General features: G+C 34.1%; 1 protein-coding gene across 10 annotated transcripts in view; it reads left to right on the forward strand.

Annotated features, from left to right (window-relative positions):
- Window positions 1-1,727: 1,727 nt before the first annotated feature.
- The window catches only part of Hrb27C (Heterogeneous nuclear ribonucleoprotein at 27C), a 29,925-nt gene continuing 17,437 nt past the window's right edge, over window positions 1,728-14,215 (forward strand). For 3 of the 10 annotated variants that reach the window (XM_085945876.1, XM_085945885.1, XM_085945881.1), the window contains exons 1-7: window positions 1,728-1,867; window positions 5,721-5,924; window positions 7,056-7,246; window positions 8,337-8,419; window positions 9,153-9,346; window positions 9,878-10,053; window positions 10,713-10,787. In XM_085945876.1, coding sequence (XP_085802002.1) covers window positions 1,830-1,867; window positions 5,721-5,924; window positions 7,056-7,246; window positions 8,337-8,419; window positions 9,153-9,346; window positions 9,878-10,053; window positions 10,713-10,787 — 961 coding nt within the window. In that variant the 5' untranslated portion in view covers window positions 1,728-1,829. Of the gene's footprint in view, window positions 1,868-5,707; window positions 5,925-7,055; window positions 7,247-8,336; window positions 8,420-9,152; window positions 9,347-9,877; window positions 10,054-10,712; window positions 10,788-14,215 lie in introns of all 10 variants that reach the window. The other 7 variants (XM_085945875.1, XM_085945877.1, XM_085945880.1 and 4 more) reach the window with 3 other exon arrangements.

Below are 14,215 nucleotides of genomic sequence, written 5' to 3' on the forward strand. Positions count from 1 at the left end.
AATTGGCTCGACATGGCGCCTCTGAACCCAAGACCGCGATAGCTTATGACAGATGTCCTCTAAGCTACGCGAAAATTACAATTTCAGATATGGTGAAAAACGAATGGAACTCACGATACATAAACTCATCGACAGGGGAGTTGACCCGAAAGTTTTTACCTTCGATTTCAGCAGCGCGACACGTCAGGGTGCATAAGGGCTGTGTTTTGAGATGACTCAGATTCTCACAGGTCACGGAGTCATGCGAGCATACCTGCACCGGTTTAAAATAACATCTGATGGAAAGTGTCCATGCGACGACGGAAGTGACCAGGACGTCCTACATTTACTCCTAGATTGTCAAATCTTTAGCAAGGAGCGGTACAACCTGAACTTTTTATTACAGATGGCAGATGCGGACATTCGAGACCTTCCGGGGATCATGACAAACGAGGCCGGAAGAGATGCATTTTTTAATTTCTGTATTGATGTAATAAAAAGGATAAAAATAATAAATGGTGCCATGACAACGATGATTCATGCCTTCCAGATTCAATGACTGCAACCATATAAGATAGTATAAGTATATGCTAAGAATATCAGTCCTATGCGACATTTCTTTTACCACGGGAAAAAAACTCGGCTACAAATCGCAGTCCTCAGTTCCCAATGAATACGGCAAAATATTCATCAGAATCACCACCGCCTTGCGCTACAAAGAATTTTCCAAGGTTTTTGCAAGGCGGTTTCATAAGCCCTGGCCGAATTCAAATTAGCAATAGCCGATGCGGGTAGAAGAATAGTTTTCAATAAGGCATATTCTCTCAGCCGGCACAATTTTCATTTGCCTAGCATCAAGTAGTGTAGTTTGTGTGCCAAAATCATTAAGAAACCTCGATAGTAAATGCCATGTTGTCGCATCCGAAATCCGAACTGATGTTAGGTTCCATCCACCTTATCTTGCAGGATCTATCTTGCTTTACCAGGTAATGACAAACAGATATCTCAAGGGACTCAGAGTCAATAGCGAATAATGAAAGGAGTTTTACCTACCATTAAAACTCTTATTATTCTTGTTGATTCTGAAGTCCAGAGAACACCTACCTGGTTTCCTTGAGACATATCAAATTGAATGAGCAGAGACAAAGGACGCTTCCGATAGAAGCGTCAGTCCTGCCAGCCTGCTAAACAAGATGAACAGCCAGAGAGATAAATAATCGAGGAGCAAAGGGGGTAAAAAGGGGCCAGCACAGAAGAACACAAGGCAAAAATACGATCAACATCTCAAGGGACTTTAGAGTCAACAAGAATAATAAGAGTTTTAATGTAGGTCTAACTCCTTTCATTTTTATTAATATTTTAGATGTTTTTTTCATATTGAGAGTATAATTATGTACATTTCGAAACACATATTTAGTGGGCAAGAGCAAATCAATGGAAAACGGCAATTTTGCGACTAGCAGTACACTCTACAATTTTTAAAACTAACAACACGGCGAATAATTGTGCGCCATCTAGTGGACAATATGTCAAAATGTTAAATGACAATACTTCAAAAAGCATCTTTATTCAAATATTATCTCAATTATCAATAAAATTGATATATAAAGTAAACCAAAAATTACAATATAATTATTAATAATATTTAATAATCATATCTGCTAGTTATATTGTATGTAGACTAAAAATATAAATAAAAGTGCGTGCGTTGAAAACTTTATCAGCGGTAGTTTTTTGATCAGCCGGATGTAGTTGTTCTGCCATAATCGTGTAGGTTTATGCTTGTGTGGTTTTGGGTGTCTTTTTACCGGTGCAAACCATTTAGTTATTATTTTATTCGTCAATAAGTTATGCGTATGATTCAAGAAATGGACGATGATGAGAAGGGGTAAGTAAAATTGGCTTTTAAATAGATCATTTTTGCGTAAGCTCATATAATATGCTTTTTATAGGTCATGCTGCAGGCTTGGCAGTGAAACCACGTTTCATAAACCGGAATAGGCCCGCATATTAGCATCGGCCGATACTATGATATGTCAAAAGTGTAGTTTTGTTAGTAATTAATATTTGTATTGTGTCCTGAAGTACGCAATTGTCAAAAAAGTCGTGCAATATGAACCGGTATAATCTGCCTTCGTCACGTTCGATGCCGGTGAACGGCCACCGACCCCAAGCTTCTCGTGTAGACTCGGCATTGTGGACGGTCATGGCCGATTTGAAAATTTTACATTTAATCAAATTTTATCAATTAATTCACGCCTGTATCGTAGGGCTCTCGAATATTCGCATGATTTTTCCAAACGGGACAAAATTAAACTGCTCACCATAGAAATGACATTTTTTAATCGATTCGAATTAATTTAGACAGCATAAGGTAGAAATGGTTGTAAATTTATGCAAATTTCTTTTGAAAATAATCTGTTTTATTTGCCTTTTCACTCAATTGCTACTAATGTATTGGCATTTGTCATAGATTGTTTAATGTTCTTCTACATTATCTTTGAAGATATATCCATAATAATTCACACTAATTGTACATAATATCGGCATATTAAAAATAAATATTAGGTTGTGTAAACTTGCAAATATTCGTATGACGTCTTTAAGTACCTATGCTTACATATTATTTTGTGAAGAAATTAATAATTGCACACTGTCCGATATCACTGTTTTCGCAATATATTATTATGTACCTATGTGTGTATGTACTGTAATTTGATTTGCTTGGAAAGTGTTGATGTGACAGTTATTATGACGCGATCACCAGATATGCGATTTAGCTGTCTTTTATTTACCAAGAAAATAATTCATTTAACGTATTTATGCCAACCACACTGTCTTGACCAATAATAATAATTTTCAGCAAATATAATGTTTATATCAATATTCATTGCATTCCAATATTTTCATAATACATACACACATTTGCCTGGCCATTGAAATCTTCTATTCCATATCACAAATTATTTATTATATCATAACATTGTAATGAAAAATAATAAAACGAAAATTTTACTTTCTAAAGTTACTTTCCCAACTACTTGTGGGTTTCAATTCAAACCACTGTATAATAAAGGTTTCTTCAAAGCACATTATAATAACAATGTAGTAGATTTATATCCACTATCTGTTACAAATCAATAACAAACCTGTTGGCTAATTAAATTGTTAATTTTCACTGACATTAATATTTATGGTCCTTGGCGGATTATAATACGACTCCACATTGTGGTATTATCTTAACTTTCTTTACGAGGAATGGCTGTTTGCCATTCGCTCTGGATCACAATAATAATCACTTAAATAGGCATTAGTATGATTATGATCATAAGATTTGAACCCATTGCTCAATGAATTCTTACCTAAGTTTATTTTTTACACTTAATAAAATTATTAATAGACTTCTGTAAGTAGTGAAATTTTGTTACATAATTATTACTATTTAAAGATATAATTTAGCTAATATTTCAGTTACAATTCTTATAGTCAACTGTTGGTAAATTATTATACATGTGTGTGGAGGTTATATTAATAGATCTTGTGTCTCAGAGAAATGGTTGTTATTCATTTAACCATGTCATTGACATGGATCCTGCCAAATGCGGGATATGAACATGTATTCATGGCTTCCTAGACAGGTTCTCTACAACTACTCCACTTCGGGCATATGTATGAAATATAGTGCTTAGTATTGTCATTCAAAAAGCTAATAACAAAGTCTCATTCCAATATTTGATTTTCTGAAACCAATATCATTGATATTATTTTATAAAATAAATTGTGTTTTTGACAAATAATCTTTTTATTCACGGAATCATGACTCGAAAGAGAAATGATAAGTTAGTATTTATCTCTTGTTTTGTCAAGTGTTGCATTCTTGGCAGGGGTGGGGGTAAACATGACACACATTTATAATTTCCGTTCAACCTTTCACTTTGCTCATCAAGACCTGTTGATAACGCAGATGTCAGTTGGGAGAGATTTTATCAATTAGCATTATAACCGTTAGGATTGAAGGTCAAAGTCCAATTTGATTTAAAATTATTTAACATTTCACATTGACATTTTTAACTAAATTTGGCTTGTGTCCCTGAATAAACCATTCTATGTATATTTGATTGTAATTAATTAGCTTTACTTGGATCTTTCATATTTTATAAGTAATCAAATAATTCAATACGTAGTATTAAAAATAATAAAACATTCTTATGTAATGGTCATATTTTCCTTTTTTTTTTGGTACTGTATCCTAATATTTAATATTGGTTATCAAATCACTTGGGTTTAAGCTTCATCACACGAAGACGTTTAATCTCGATGGGAAAATTATTTCACTCGGCATTTTTCTAAATTCTTTCGTGGGTCCCATTACCTGCGAATAGTCATAAAAGAAATCGGAAAATTGGTTGCTCAAATCAAAGAAGCCATATATGGCAATATCATATTGTTAATATATATTACAACGATGTCAAAAGACAGGGTATTGTAAGCTTTTTTTGTCTACAGTCTTTTACAGATTAAGTTGAATCACTACAAATTTACTTTAAATGTATACCTTGAATAAGAAACTTTAGTATGACTTATCTGTTGTCTCCTGGCGGGTGTTGTATAATTTTTAAGTACTGACAATTTCACTGGTCATGATTTGGGCCTACAAAAATGATGAATAGAAATGTGACATAAAATTTACTGAAAATGTAATAGTTGTGAACAATAAGAAAAATGAAATTTTAGATCCTTCGTGTAATGAATACAAATATAATTAGTGCATTATAGCAAGATTCTGTTTCCTTCGGATAACTGTTATTTTCATACAGCTTCTTGGGCACAGTTAAGCTTACCCTTTATTAATTGAGTTAGCATTTACTTGGTAGAATTCCATTTTAAAAGAAATGAAAATATAATTAATATTAAATTCTACAGGTTTTTTAAAAAGGTTTGTCGATAGCTATTTCGGTTGTAACACCATTATCAAGACTATCTCTTAGTCTTATTCTTAGTCTACTATCTCTTATCTCGTAGTCTTGATAATGGTGTTACAACCGAAATAGCTATCGACAAACCTCTTTAAAAAACCTGTAGAATTTAATATTAATTATATTTTCATTTCTCTTACTTTTTATATTCAACGACAACATGTAAATGCAGCAAAAGGTCTCATAAACACCAGTAGGATGGAATTTAATATAACTCTGTTCAAGATCAGTGATCTTGTCCTACAGCTCATCTGCTCTGTGGAACTGTTGTGTGTGACATGCGACACTACTTCTCGGAGTAACGTGTCATGTGATTGTCGCTCTTTGATGGATGATGAAAGTTTAATTGAGTTAGTTACTTAGAACTTCTGTCTTTTTTCATACGTAATTCTAGATAAAGTACTGTGACTACTATGTCATGATTATAGCAGACGCTACCTCACATCACACTGATAGGTCGCTTATTATAAACTGATGCAAAAGATAGTATTGGTCTCATTCATGCCTCTTATTATCTGGCATTATCGCTACTCGCAGCCACCAAGTTCGAAAAGGGCTGCTTAACCCATTAACCAAAATTTTATGTCATAATTTTATTTCCATTTTACGCCAGGTCTTGTTAGTTGCGAAGCGAGAATGCAGGTAAAACATTTATATTGTTCACTGTACAGTGTTGAGCACTCAAAGTTCCGATCGATAGAAATAAATAAAATGGCTTAAAACAAGTATATTTTCGATTTATCTGGTATATTGGTTCTCCGACAGAAAACTGTTTGTGGGCGGCCTTTCCTGGGAGACCACCCAGGAGAACCTCCAGCGCTACTTTGCGCACTATGGCGACGTCATCGACTGCGTCGTCATGAAGAATTCCGAGTCAGGACGTTCACGAGGATTCGGATTTGTCACCTACGCTGAGCCTTCCCTCGTCAATGTCGTCCTCAACAGCGGCCCGCACACCCTTGACGGACGGTAAATCTACCACATTTTGCTTTACCCATAGACATGGTTGTGACCGCAGCAGGCATATAGAACACTTTTGCTATAGCGTGTCAAATATCACCATTCTCTAAGACAGTCCCAAACAATGCTTCGAAGTACAGCAATTTCTAATCACTTCAATGTGATGTATTCTGCATATTATTAAATTGCTTCTGCATGGCAAGCGGCCACTGCATTAAAAACTGCTGAGATATCTTCAAGCTTTTTACCTGGAAGCCGGCAACCATTGGACATTTGTAATAATTTGTTTCTTATGGTCAAGAAAACTGCTCTAGATAAAGTAGGTGTACACTTTCTGTTATTTAACAATTTTGTTCAATTCAAAATTTGTCAAGAATGAATATAGCTTTGAGTTGTGCGGCCACAGCCAGGCAGTGTCCAAGTTTTGTTTATAATTTGGAGGCGTTCGGTTTGTGGAAAATTAAATTCATTCTCGGGAAAGAGGAAGTTTTACTTTATGGGGCTTCCTTTCAATGAGAGTGAAACAACTATTCATCTCGTAATACAATATTGCTGTAAATCTACCACTCGAAAAGGTCACCGGATTTGCTGCTTTTTTCTTCAATTGAATCTGAGCGAAGCTGCAGTGGATTGTTTGGATTTGGATGTTATTGAAAAAAAAAAACACCACAGTCTGTTCTATTATAGTTTTGATAGTAGCTGATGCACAGTTACAGTACACCCACGATGGCCGCGTGGCTTAAACGCCGGCCTATAGAGTCGAGGGTCCCAGGTTCGAATCCTGGGTCTGGCAAGTATACGTTGTTTTTCAATTTGTGTATGAGTCAGAGTATGGACCTAATAGGTTGAGCAAGTGGCTGACGTCCATTTCTCGTAAAAATAAAATCTGTTAATACAAACCTCCACTCTGTGGAGGCCCATATGATCCTATCAGGATCGGACATGGTCGAAAGAAAGAAGATGCACAGTTCAATCAAAATTTCATTGAAAAATTATTTATACTTAGTAGACGTACTAACCGCGGTAGGAAGCAAACTTGAAAATTTTCACAACTTTGGTTAGTTTGCATGCAAAAAATTAGATGTGTTCAGTGCAGTGATTAAACTGTAGCAATAATGTCTGATTTGGTTTGTGATGCAGGACTATCGATCCGAAGCCGTGCAATCCTCGCACTTTGCAAAAGCCGAAGCGCGGGGGCGGCTACCCCAAGGTCTTCCTCGGGGGACTCCCTTCCAACATCACCGAGACCGACCTCAGAGTCTTCTTCTGCCGCTACGGCAAAGTCATGGAGGTGGTCATCATGTACGACCAGGAAAAGAAGAAGTCCAGGGGTGAGAATTATTCTTTTCAATGTGTTTTTATTTAACAATTTTTATATAAATTGATATGAATACTTATGTAAATTTTGTAGAAAGCAATTATTGGTATATCAGTGGCAAAGACACAGTACTGCACTGTTATTTACCATTCACCTTGATTTATAAAATATAATTTAATTACAGGAATTTGTTCAAAATATTATAAAGTAAATTGCCACAAATAACGTTGGTGATTAAATTTATTCTATCACCTATAAATATTAAAATAATTATCTATATTTGATATGAAGTTATTAGTCCAATAATTCTAAAATTTTCTGATAGAACCACAGAGACCTCCGCATAAGAATGAAACAAAATTCTCTGTACAAAATTGATTTTTTAAAATATACTGCTTTAAATTGATGACACTGACTAACGGACCGAGTCTGAAGTATTCTTTTTGTTTGTTATGCAATAATTATTTACCTCTGTCTAACATGCAGTCTGTCATTAGTTTATATTTTATATACATTTTTGCAAGTTCCCTTGCAATCTAGTTTCAAATTTTATTTTATTACTGGTTTATTAGTGTAAACAAAATCATTTAACTTTTGATACACACATTGACAAATATTGAAATGAATCTAATCCTACCGTAAATACTCTCAAACACATTGTTTAAAAATAGGTGATGTTAAATATTTCTTTAATTTCCCACCAAGAAGTTTATACAAATTCTTGCGAATCCCCTGGCCTGACACCACTCGCAGACCACTTAGGTTCCCAGATCCGGTTGGGAATTGCTGGTCTAACTGGATATATTAATTTTAATGATTTCAATGATACGTAATTTATTAAGTTTGGTAGTCTTATGTAAACCTTATAAATACACTGTTCCTGTTAATTTTGCCATTATCGACAATTTTACTGATAACAAATCCATACTTTTTTAGTTAACTTTTTAATAATCTTATCTCAATCTGATAATTGTAGTAATATTCCATCAGAAACTGAGATATAGGAGATACAGAATGTCTATTGAAAATTTATAGGCGAAATGAATATATTCCGGCTGCTATTGGAAATGTAATAAATTTAACATTTTACTTTTGTATAACAGGTTTCGGGTTTTTGTCATTTGAGGAGGAGCTGTCTGTTGAACGTGTAACGCAAGAGCACTACATAAACCTGAAAGGAAAGCAGGTACATAATATTATTGAATACCCACATAAATAATATGAAATTCTTAACACATGAGACACATTACATACATAGTTATATCGTCTTATTCTAGAACACTCAAGAATTAAAAGATGAAAACAGTCAGGTGTGGGATTATATTTGCTATGAAATTCGAAATAAGCGGTACCACTCGGCAGCTAATTAACTTGCTAGGGCAACACAATATTGATGACTATAAAATAAATTTTTGTAAGCCTGCAATATACCAACATGTATGTTGGCACAATGTTTGAATTTTGAACTTCGCTCATCACATTATATAAAATATTGAATGGTATGCCAAATGTAAGCATGTAACGCCCTCACTCAACAGAGAAATTAGGTGGGTCGCACATGCAAACTCATTATTTGCATAACGTAATGTACCGTCATACACAGCGTTGATGCGATGCTGTTGGTTTGAAAAGCAACATGGTAGGAATTGCTTAGTACGAAATGTGTAGTTCAAAAAGCCGCCACCAGCTACCATACCACACAGAATCTGTACTATTTATAGCGCATGAGTTGCTTTTCTTAAATTTAATCATTTCACATGTGAATTTAGAGCATGCTTTCCAGACAATTGCTAACAATATTATCTAATTAAATTCACATAATGTGTAACTTATGGGCCATAGTAGGCACAACAAATATGACAAATCCTTATAAGTCACTCATGGCTGTCATTCGAATAATAGTGAAATGGTGAATACAGGTGGAGATAAAGAGGGCAGAGCCGAGAGACGGGTCAGGCGGAGGCGGCAAGATGGGAGGAGGAGGCGGAGGCGCCGACGGAGGACAGTGGGGTCCCCCCGCCGGCGCCCCCATCTCCATGATGCAGGGTCACAACGGTCAGATGGGCGGTCCGCCTCTCAACATGCCCATGGCTGGGCCTAACATCATGCACGGGTAAACTAATGCATTTATTTAGTCAACTTTCATGTTGGCTTTAATTTTTCTATTCCTATTCTCGTGGGTGGCTTTCACTTGACAAATTAAAGGAATAGCTGAATTAGAGTGCTTTATGTGAAATCGTAATATATTGACCATGAATAACAGCATTATCTGAAAACTACAGCATATATTTTGCCGACTTCAATACTGAAAATTGAAATGTATGACAGCCTTTTATTTATGAGACCATAATTAAGTGTTCACTAACTGTAAGTTAACGAGTATCATTTGTGAATCGAAAGAATTTAAAGTAATATTGAAAGTTTGCCTGTTTTATTTTATGTGTATCTATGTCAATCAACTGAAATAAGCCAGGCGGGTGGCCACTTCATCAATGTTCAACTTTGCGAAAATGCTATTTGTACTTCTTTCGAATAAGATTGTCTATTTAACGTTTTCTAACTTACCTAAAAAATATGTGCGATCGAAGATTAATAATATCTTGGAAGTAATATTTTTAATTTAAATGTAATTTGTTACTTATAGATATCAAGGGTGGGGAACTAGCCCAGGACAAGGATCGTATGCAGGATACGGAACTCCCAGTGGTCCCGGATCCTATCAGGGCTGGGGAGCGCCTCCGGGACCTCAGGGCCCGCCTCCCCAATGGGGCAACAACTACCAACAACATCCGCCGCAGACTCAAGGATACGGCAGTTACGGTTAGCCCCCTTTCTTTCATCACCACTCAATATTTGTACTTTGTCATCACTCAGACATCTCTACGCATATCTTTCTTGTTACTTAGTTTTATTATGAAGCTTTTAATGGGATCAAGGTTCTTACCGATCTAGTTGATTTTAGTTATTCTATATTTTGCATGTTATGGAGGAACCTATATTTAGGATATGAATATCATTTCATCTCTTTGTTTTATGCGGAAGTCTCAACGTCTTTTTTTTAACCATTTAAAAATATAGTACATACATGATCATTTATATTTACACGAATTTTAAGTTATGTCAGAGTATGACCGAGATATTATTTTACTTACAAAGTTTGTAGGGCAGTCTGTTTTAAATGTGCGGTTTGTAATATAAAGCGAATCCTGATTTTGATGAATGAATGAGATGAATTGAGATGAATGAAACAGGCCAGGTCGCGTGAACAACATTGTTATTGAAAGTTATCAGTGTGAACATTTAAACAGTTTTGGTATTAAAATACATACCAACAAAAATATAAATCTGACGAAGACATGCAGATGTAAATCATTGGAAAGGATTGGATAGGGTCATAGGATGGGGCAGTTGCATCCGGAGGCGGGGAAAGGCATAGGCGGGTGATGCATATGAAATAAGATTGTGAAATTGTGGAGCAGGTCCGGGTGGGGCGTCGGCCGGTGGCACTTGGAACAGCTGGAACATGCCACAGAACTCCAACTCGTCTGGCTCCGGTTCGTATCCCGCAAAAGCCTTTTCTCTGCCCCCTGCCATTTAAGCATCACCGTCGCCTTGTGGGATAAAGCCATTTTTCCTTACCGCAATAATAATTAATCATTAACAACATCCTATCGCACCATGATCAAGTTTTAATAATATTTGTCTGTGGTTCTCCACAATCTTTGGAATTAGTTAATTTATAATCCTAAATATAAGTACGTAATATGTAACAAAGTAAATATACAACTGAATGAATATATCAGGAGTTTGACGTATATATGACATGATTACATACAAGTTAAAACAATGTATATACATGAAGCCAAACACGATTCAAGGATAACTTGCATTTAATATGTTCTTAATGGGTTCATATTATGAAGTTATTCTTCCCAATAAATATTCCCTTCGAAGCCAGAATTATTATGTTTCATATATCGTCACCGTTTTAGCAAAACCATCTATGTGTCACTTTTATCAAAAATGACTTTTAAATACCAAGTCATTCCTTATTTTTTTCTCTATAGGCCAGTAAAATGATCTATGTGTTGGGTAAACTCGCTCCGAAGTTATTTCAAAAAATAAAAAACAGCTATGTGTAAGGTTCAAAAACCACGGTTCACAAAAACAACTATGTGTATATTATAGTAACATATAGATGGTATTTTGATATCGAGAGTGTAATGTTTTTTTACAGTTTGGCTACACATTGTTTGTTTCTATGTTATATGCTATGCATTATGGTCTTGCACGACGGTTTGAAAGATGCTTTCTCAAAAAGAGAGACAGGAAATATTCAATAATTTCTGGAAGATGCCAACATGGTCAATAGGGTATAGGCGAGAATTAATTTAAAAGTTGGATAAACAACTACAAACGTCTCGATGACAGTGGCCAATTGAAAGCAACAATGACAGGTAATAAGAATCTGACTGAAGATAAATAATTGGTAGTGCAACCAAAAATCAAAACGGAGAGATTTGTGGAAAAATGTTACATTATGGTTGGATCTAATTCCAAAGTTCCCAGCCATCATTGCAGAGAAAATACCTCCAGGGTGTATGTGGAATCGTGTTTCCGATCCAAAATACAAATGCATGATGAATATAAAAAATGGTCTCTGGAAAATGGTCATAAAGCAGCAGAATATACTCCAGTATATTTACCACCAAAAAATCAGTATCCACCAACCACGTAAAGATCAGTGTGCCATCACTGCCATCTGCTGTAGTTATAAAATGAAGAATGTTTCAGAAATGAAATACAATAGCCACATTATTAAAAAAAAAAAAGATGCTAGAAGACCAAAAATGAAATGAAGGAGAGTACCAGAAGTATTACTGGACGGTTAGTAATCACAATGGATCTCCAAAGTGTGCTGCTATGTCCAAAACACAGGCACAAATGTATTATAAACAAAAGCTGCAACTACACAATTTCACCATATACATTCTTCATAATGTATCTTCTAATGAATTTGTCTCATCTCATCGAAAGCAGGACAATACAATGAAATAATTCTAATATCGGATGGGTGTGGATATCAAAACCGAAATAAATTATTCGCTACTGCTCTAAGTTATATCTTTAGAGAGAAAAAACATCGAGATTCAACAGCTTTTTCTGGAAAAAGGCCACACCATGATAGAGGCCGATAGTGCACATGCCACCTAAGAAAAGTATTTTAAGCCTCCAATATATTCACCATCTGATTATATAGCATGTATGCGGCTAGCAAGACCAAAACAACCTTATAAAATTAATGTCATTGATTTTAAATTTTTAAGAATTATGGATAAGATTAAATCTGGATTAAGTTCAATCAGACCAGGAAAACGAATCGGAGATCCTGTTGTATATGATATTAAAATGTTACAGTATCTACCAGATGGAACAATCTTTTACAAACTCAACTTTATCAGTGCAACCGTTTGACTGCCTTTGTAATATATATAATGAATCATTGCCAATATCGCAGTCGAAATACATACATCTTCAGGAATTAAAAAGTGTAATAGAGAAAGATCACCACTATTTCTACGATAACCTAACATTTAAACCTGCTAATAGAAAGTAAACGAACTTATAAATATAATATCATCTCACTATTGCATTAATAATTAATAAAATGATATTGCAATTTATCACTAATGCACTATGTATATTTCAACTATTATTTATGTAACAGTTTTTCATGAATTTATTATTATTCACATTTTGATGAATAAATTAAACTATGTGTATTTACAAAACGGTCAAAACAACTTATGTGACATCACAAACTGTATTTTTATTATTTTTGTATTAAACATAAAAGATTTTTGTAAACAAAATAATAATCTTAGACCATTTTCTGATTATAATAAAGCATTCTTCATAATTTTAATGTTTAAATGTAACATTATTTTTTTATTCAGTTTTATCCTTCTCCTGCACAATTTGAGAAAGTGCACATAGATGGTTTTGCTAAAACGGTGACGATATTTGGGAAAATAATTTACCAACGCATATATGTAGCTGCTATCTAAGGATTGTGTATTATATCTGAAGGCCTCATAAATCCAGGCTTGTATTTAGGATTATACAGTAAAAAATATCTGAAGCATCGATGAATATGTAATATCCAGAATATAATTATAATCTCACATTGAACAATCCATATTCCAGTTTTAGTTGTATGTGAACAGATTATGCTAAGATAATTAAAAAAATAAATAAGTACATTTATTTAAAATTACTAAATATTAAAAATGCTGACTACATAATAAATGTTACATGTTATTTTTTTTCTTTAACTTCAGCTTAATTATTACCTTTTAGAATATTCTTAAAACTTGATTTTATCATGTGCATTTTCCATCAGTTTTCCCAAAATTATTAGTGTGCTGTGTTGTCTTGATAATATTTCACCAAACAAGTACACATGTCATCATGGGGTTTTTCTGCTACATATTTCTTAATCTGGTTGTGTGATTTTATATAATTGTTCCATTGTCCGAATTTTGTATGTTTATGCTTTTTATCAGTGTGTTTAAAAACTTGCAAATGGTGATATTATTTTGTTTGTCACAACATTTCTTATCTTACTACAGTAAATCAATTTCTTAGAAAAACAACATGATAGTATTTGCATACAGTGTTTATCATAGTGTGTGTAATTTTTTTTCTTTTTTACCAGTGTTTATGGCTGATAAATGAGTTTTATATGATTAAAATATTTAACTTTAAACTTTAATTTAAAAAGAAAGTATTAATACTGCTGACATTTAATTTAACATATTTTGTTTGGTGTTTTTGCTTGGAGTGATTTATATAAAATCATTTACGACTAACATTAATAATATTTTTGTGGTAGTGTGTGCCTCATTGGTATCATAAATCCTTTTTATTACTAATGTTTTAATTTTTTATTGTCTATATTTCATAATATGAATTTTGAAGA

The sequence above is a fragment of the Rhyacophila brunnea genome, unplaced genomic scaffold (assembly GCF_057557595.1).
Source record: "Rhyacophila brunnea isolate RB1 unplaced genomic scaffold, BYU_Rbru_1.0 scaffold_19, whole genome shotgun sequence".
Classification (NCBI taxonomy): domain Eukaryota; kingdom Metazoa; phylum Arthropoda; class Insecta; order Trichoptera; family Rhyacophilidae; genus Rhyacophila; species Rhyacophila brunnea.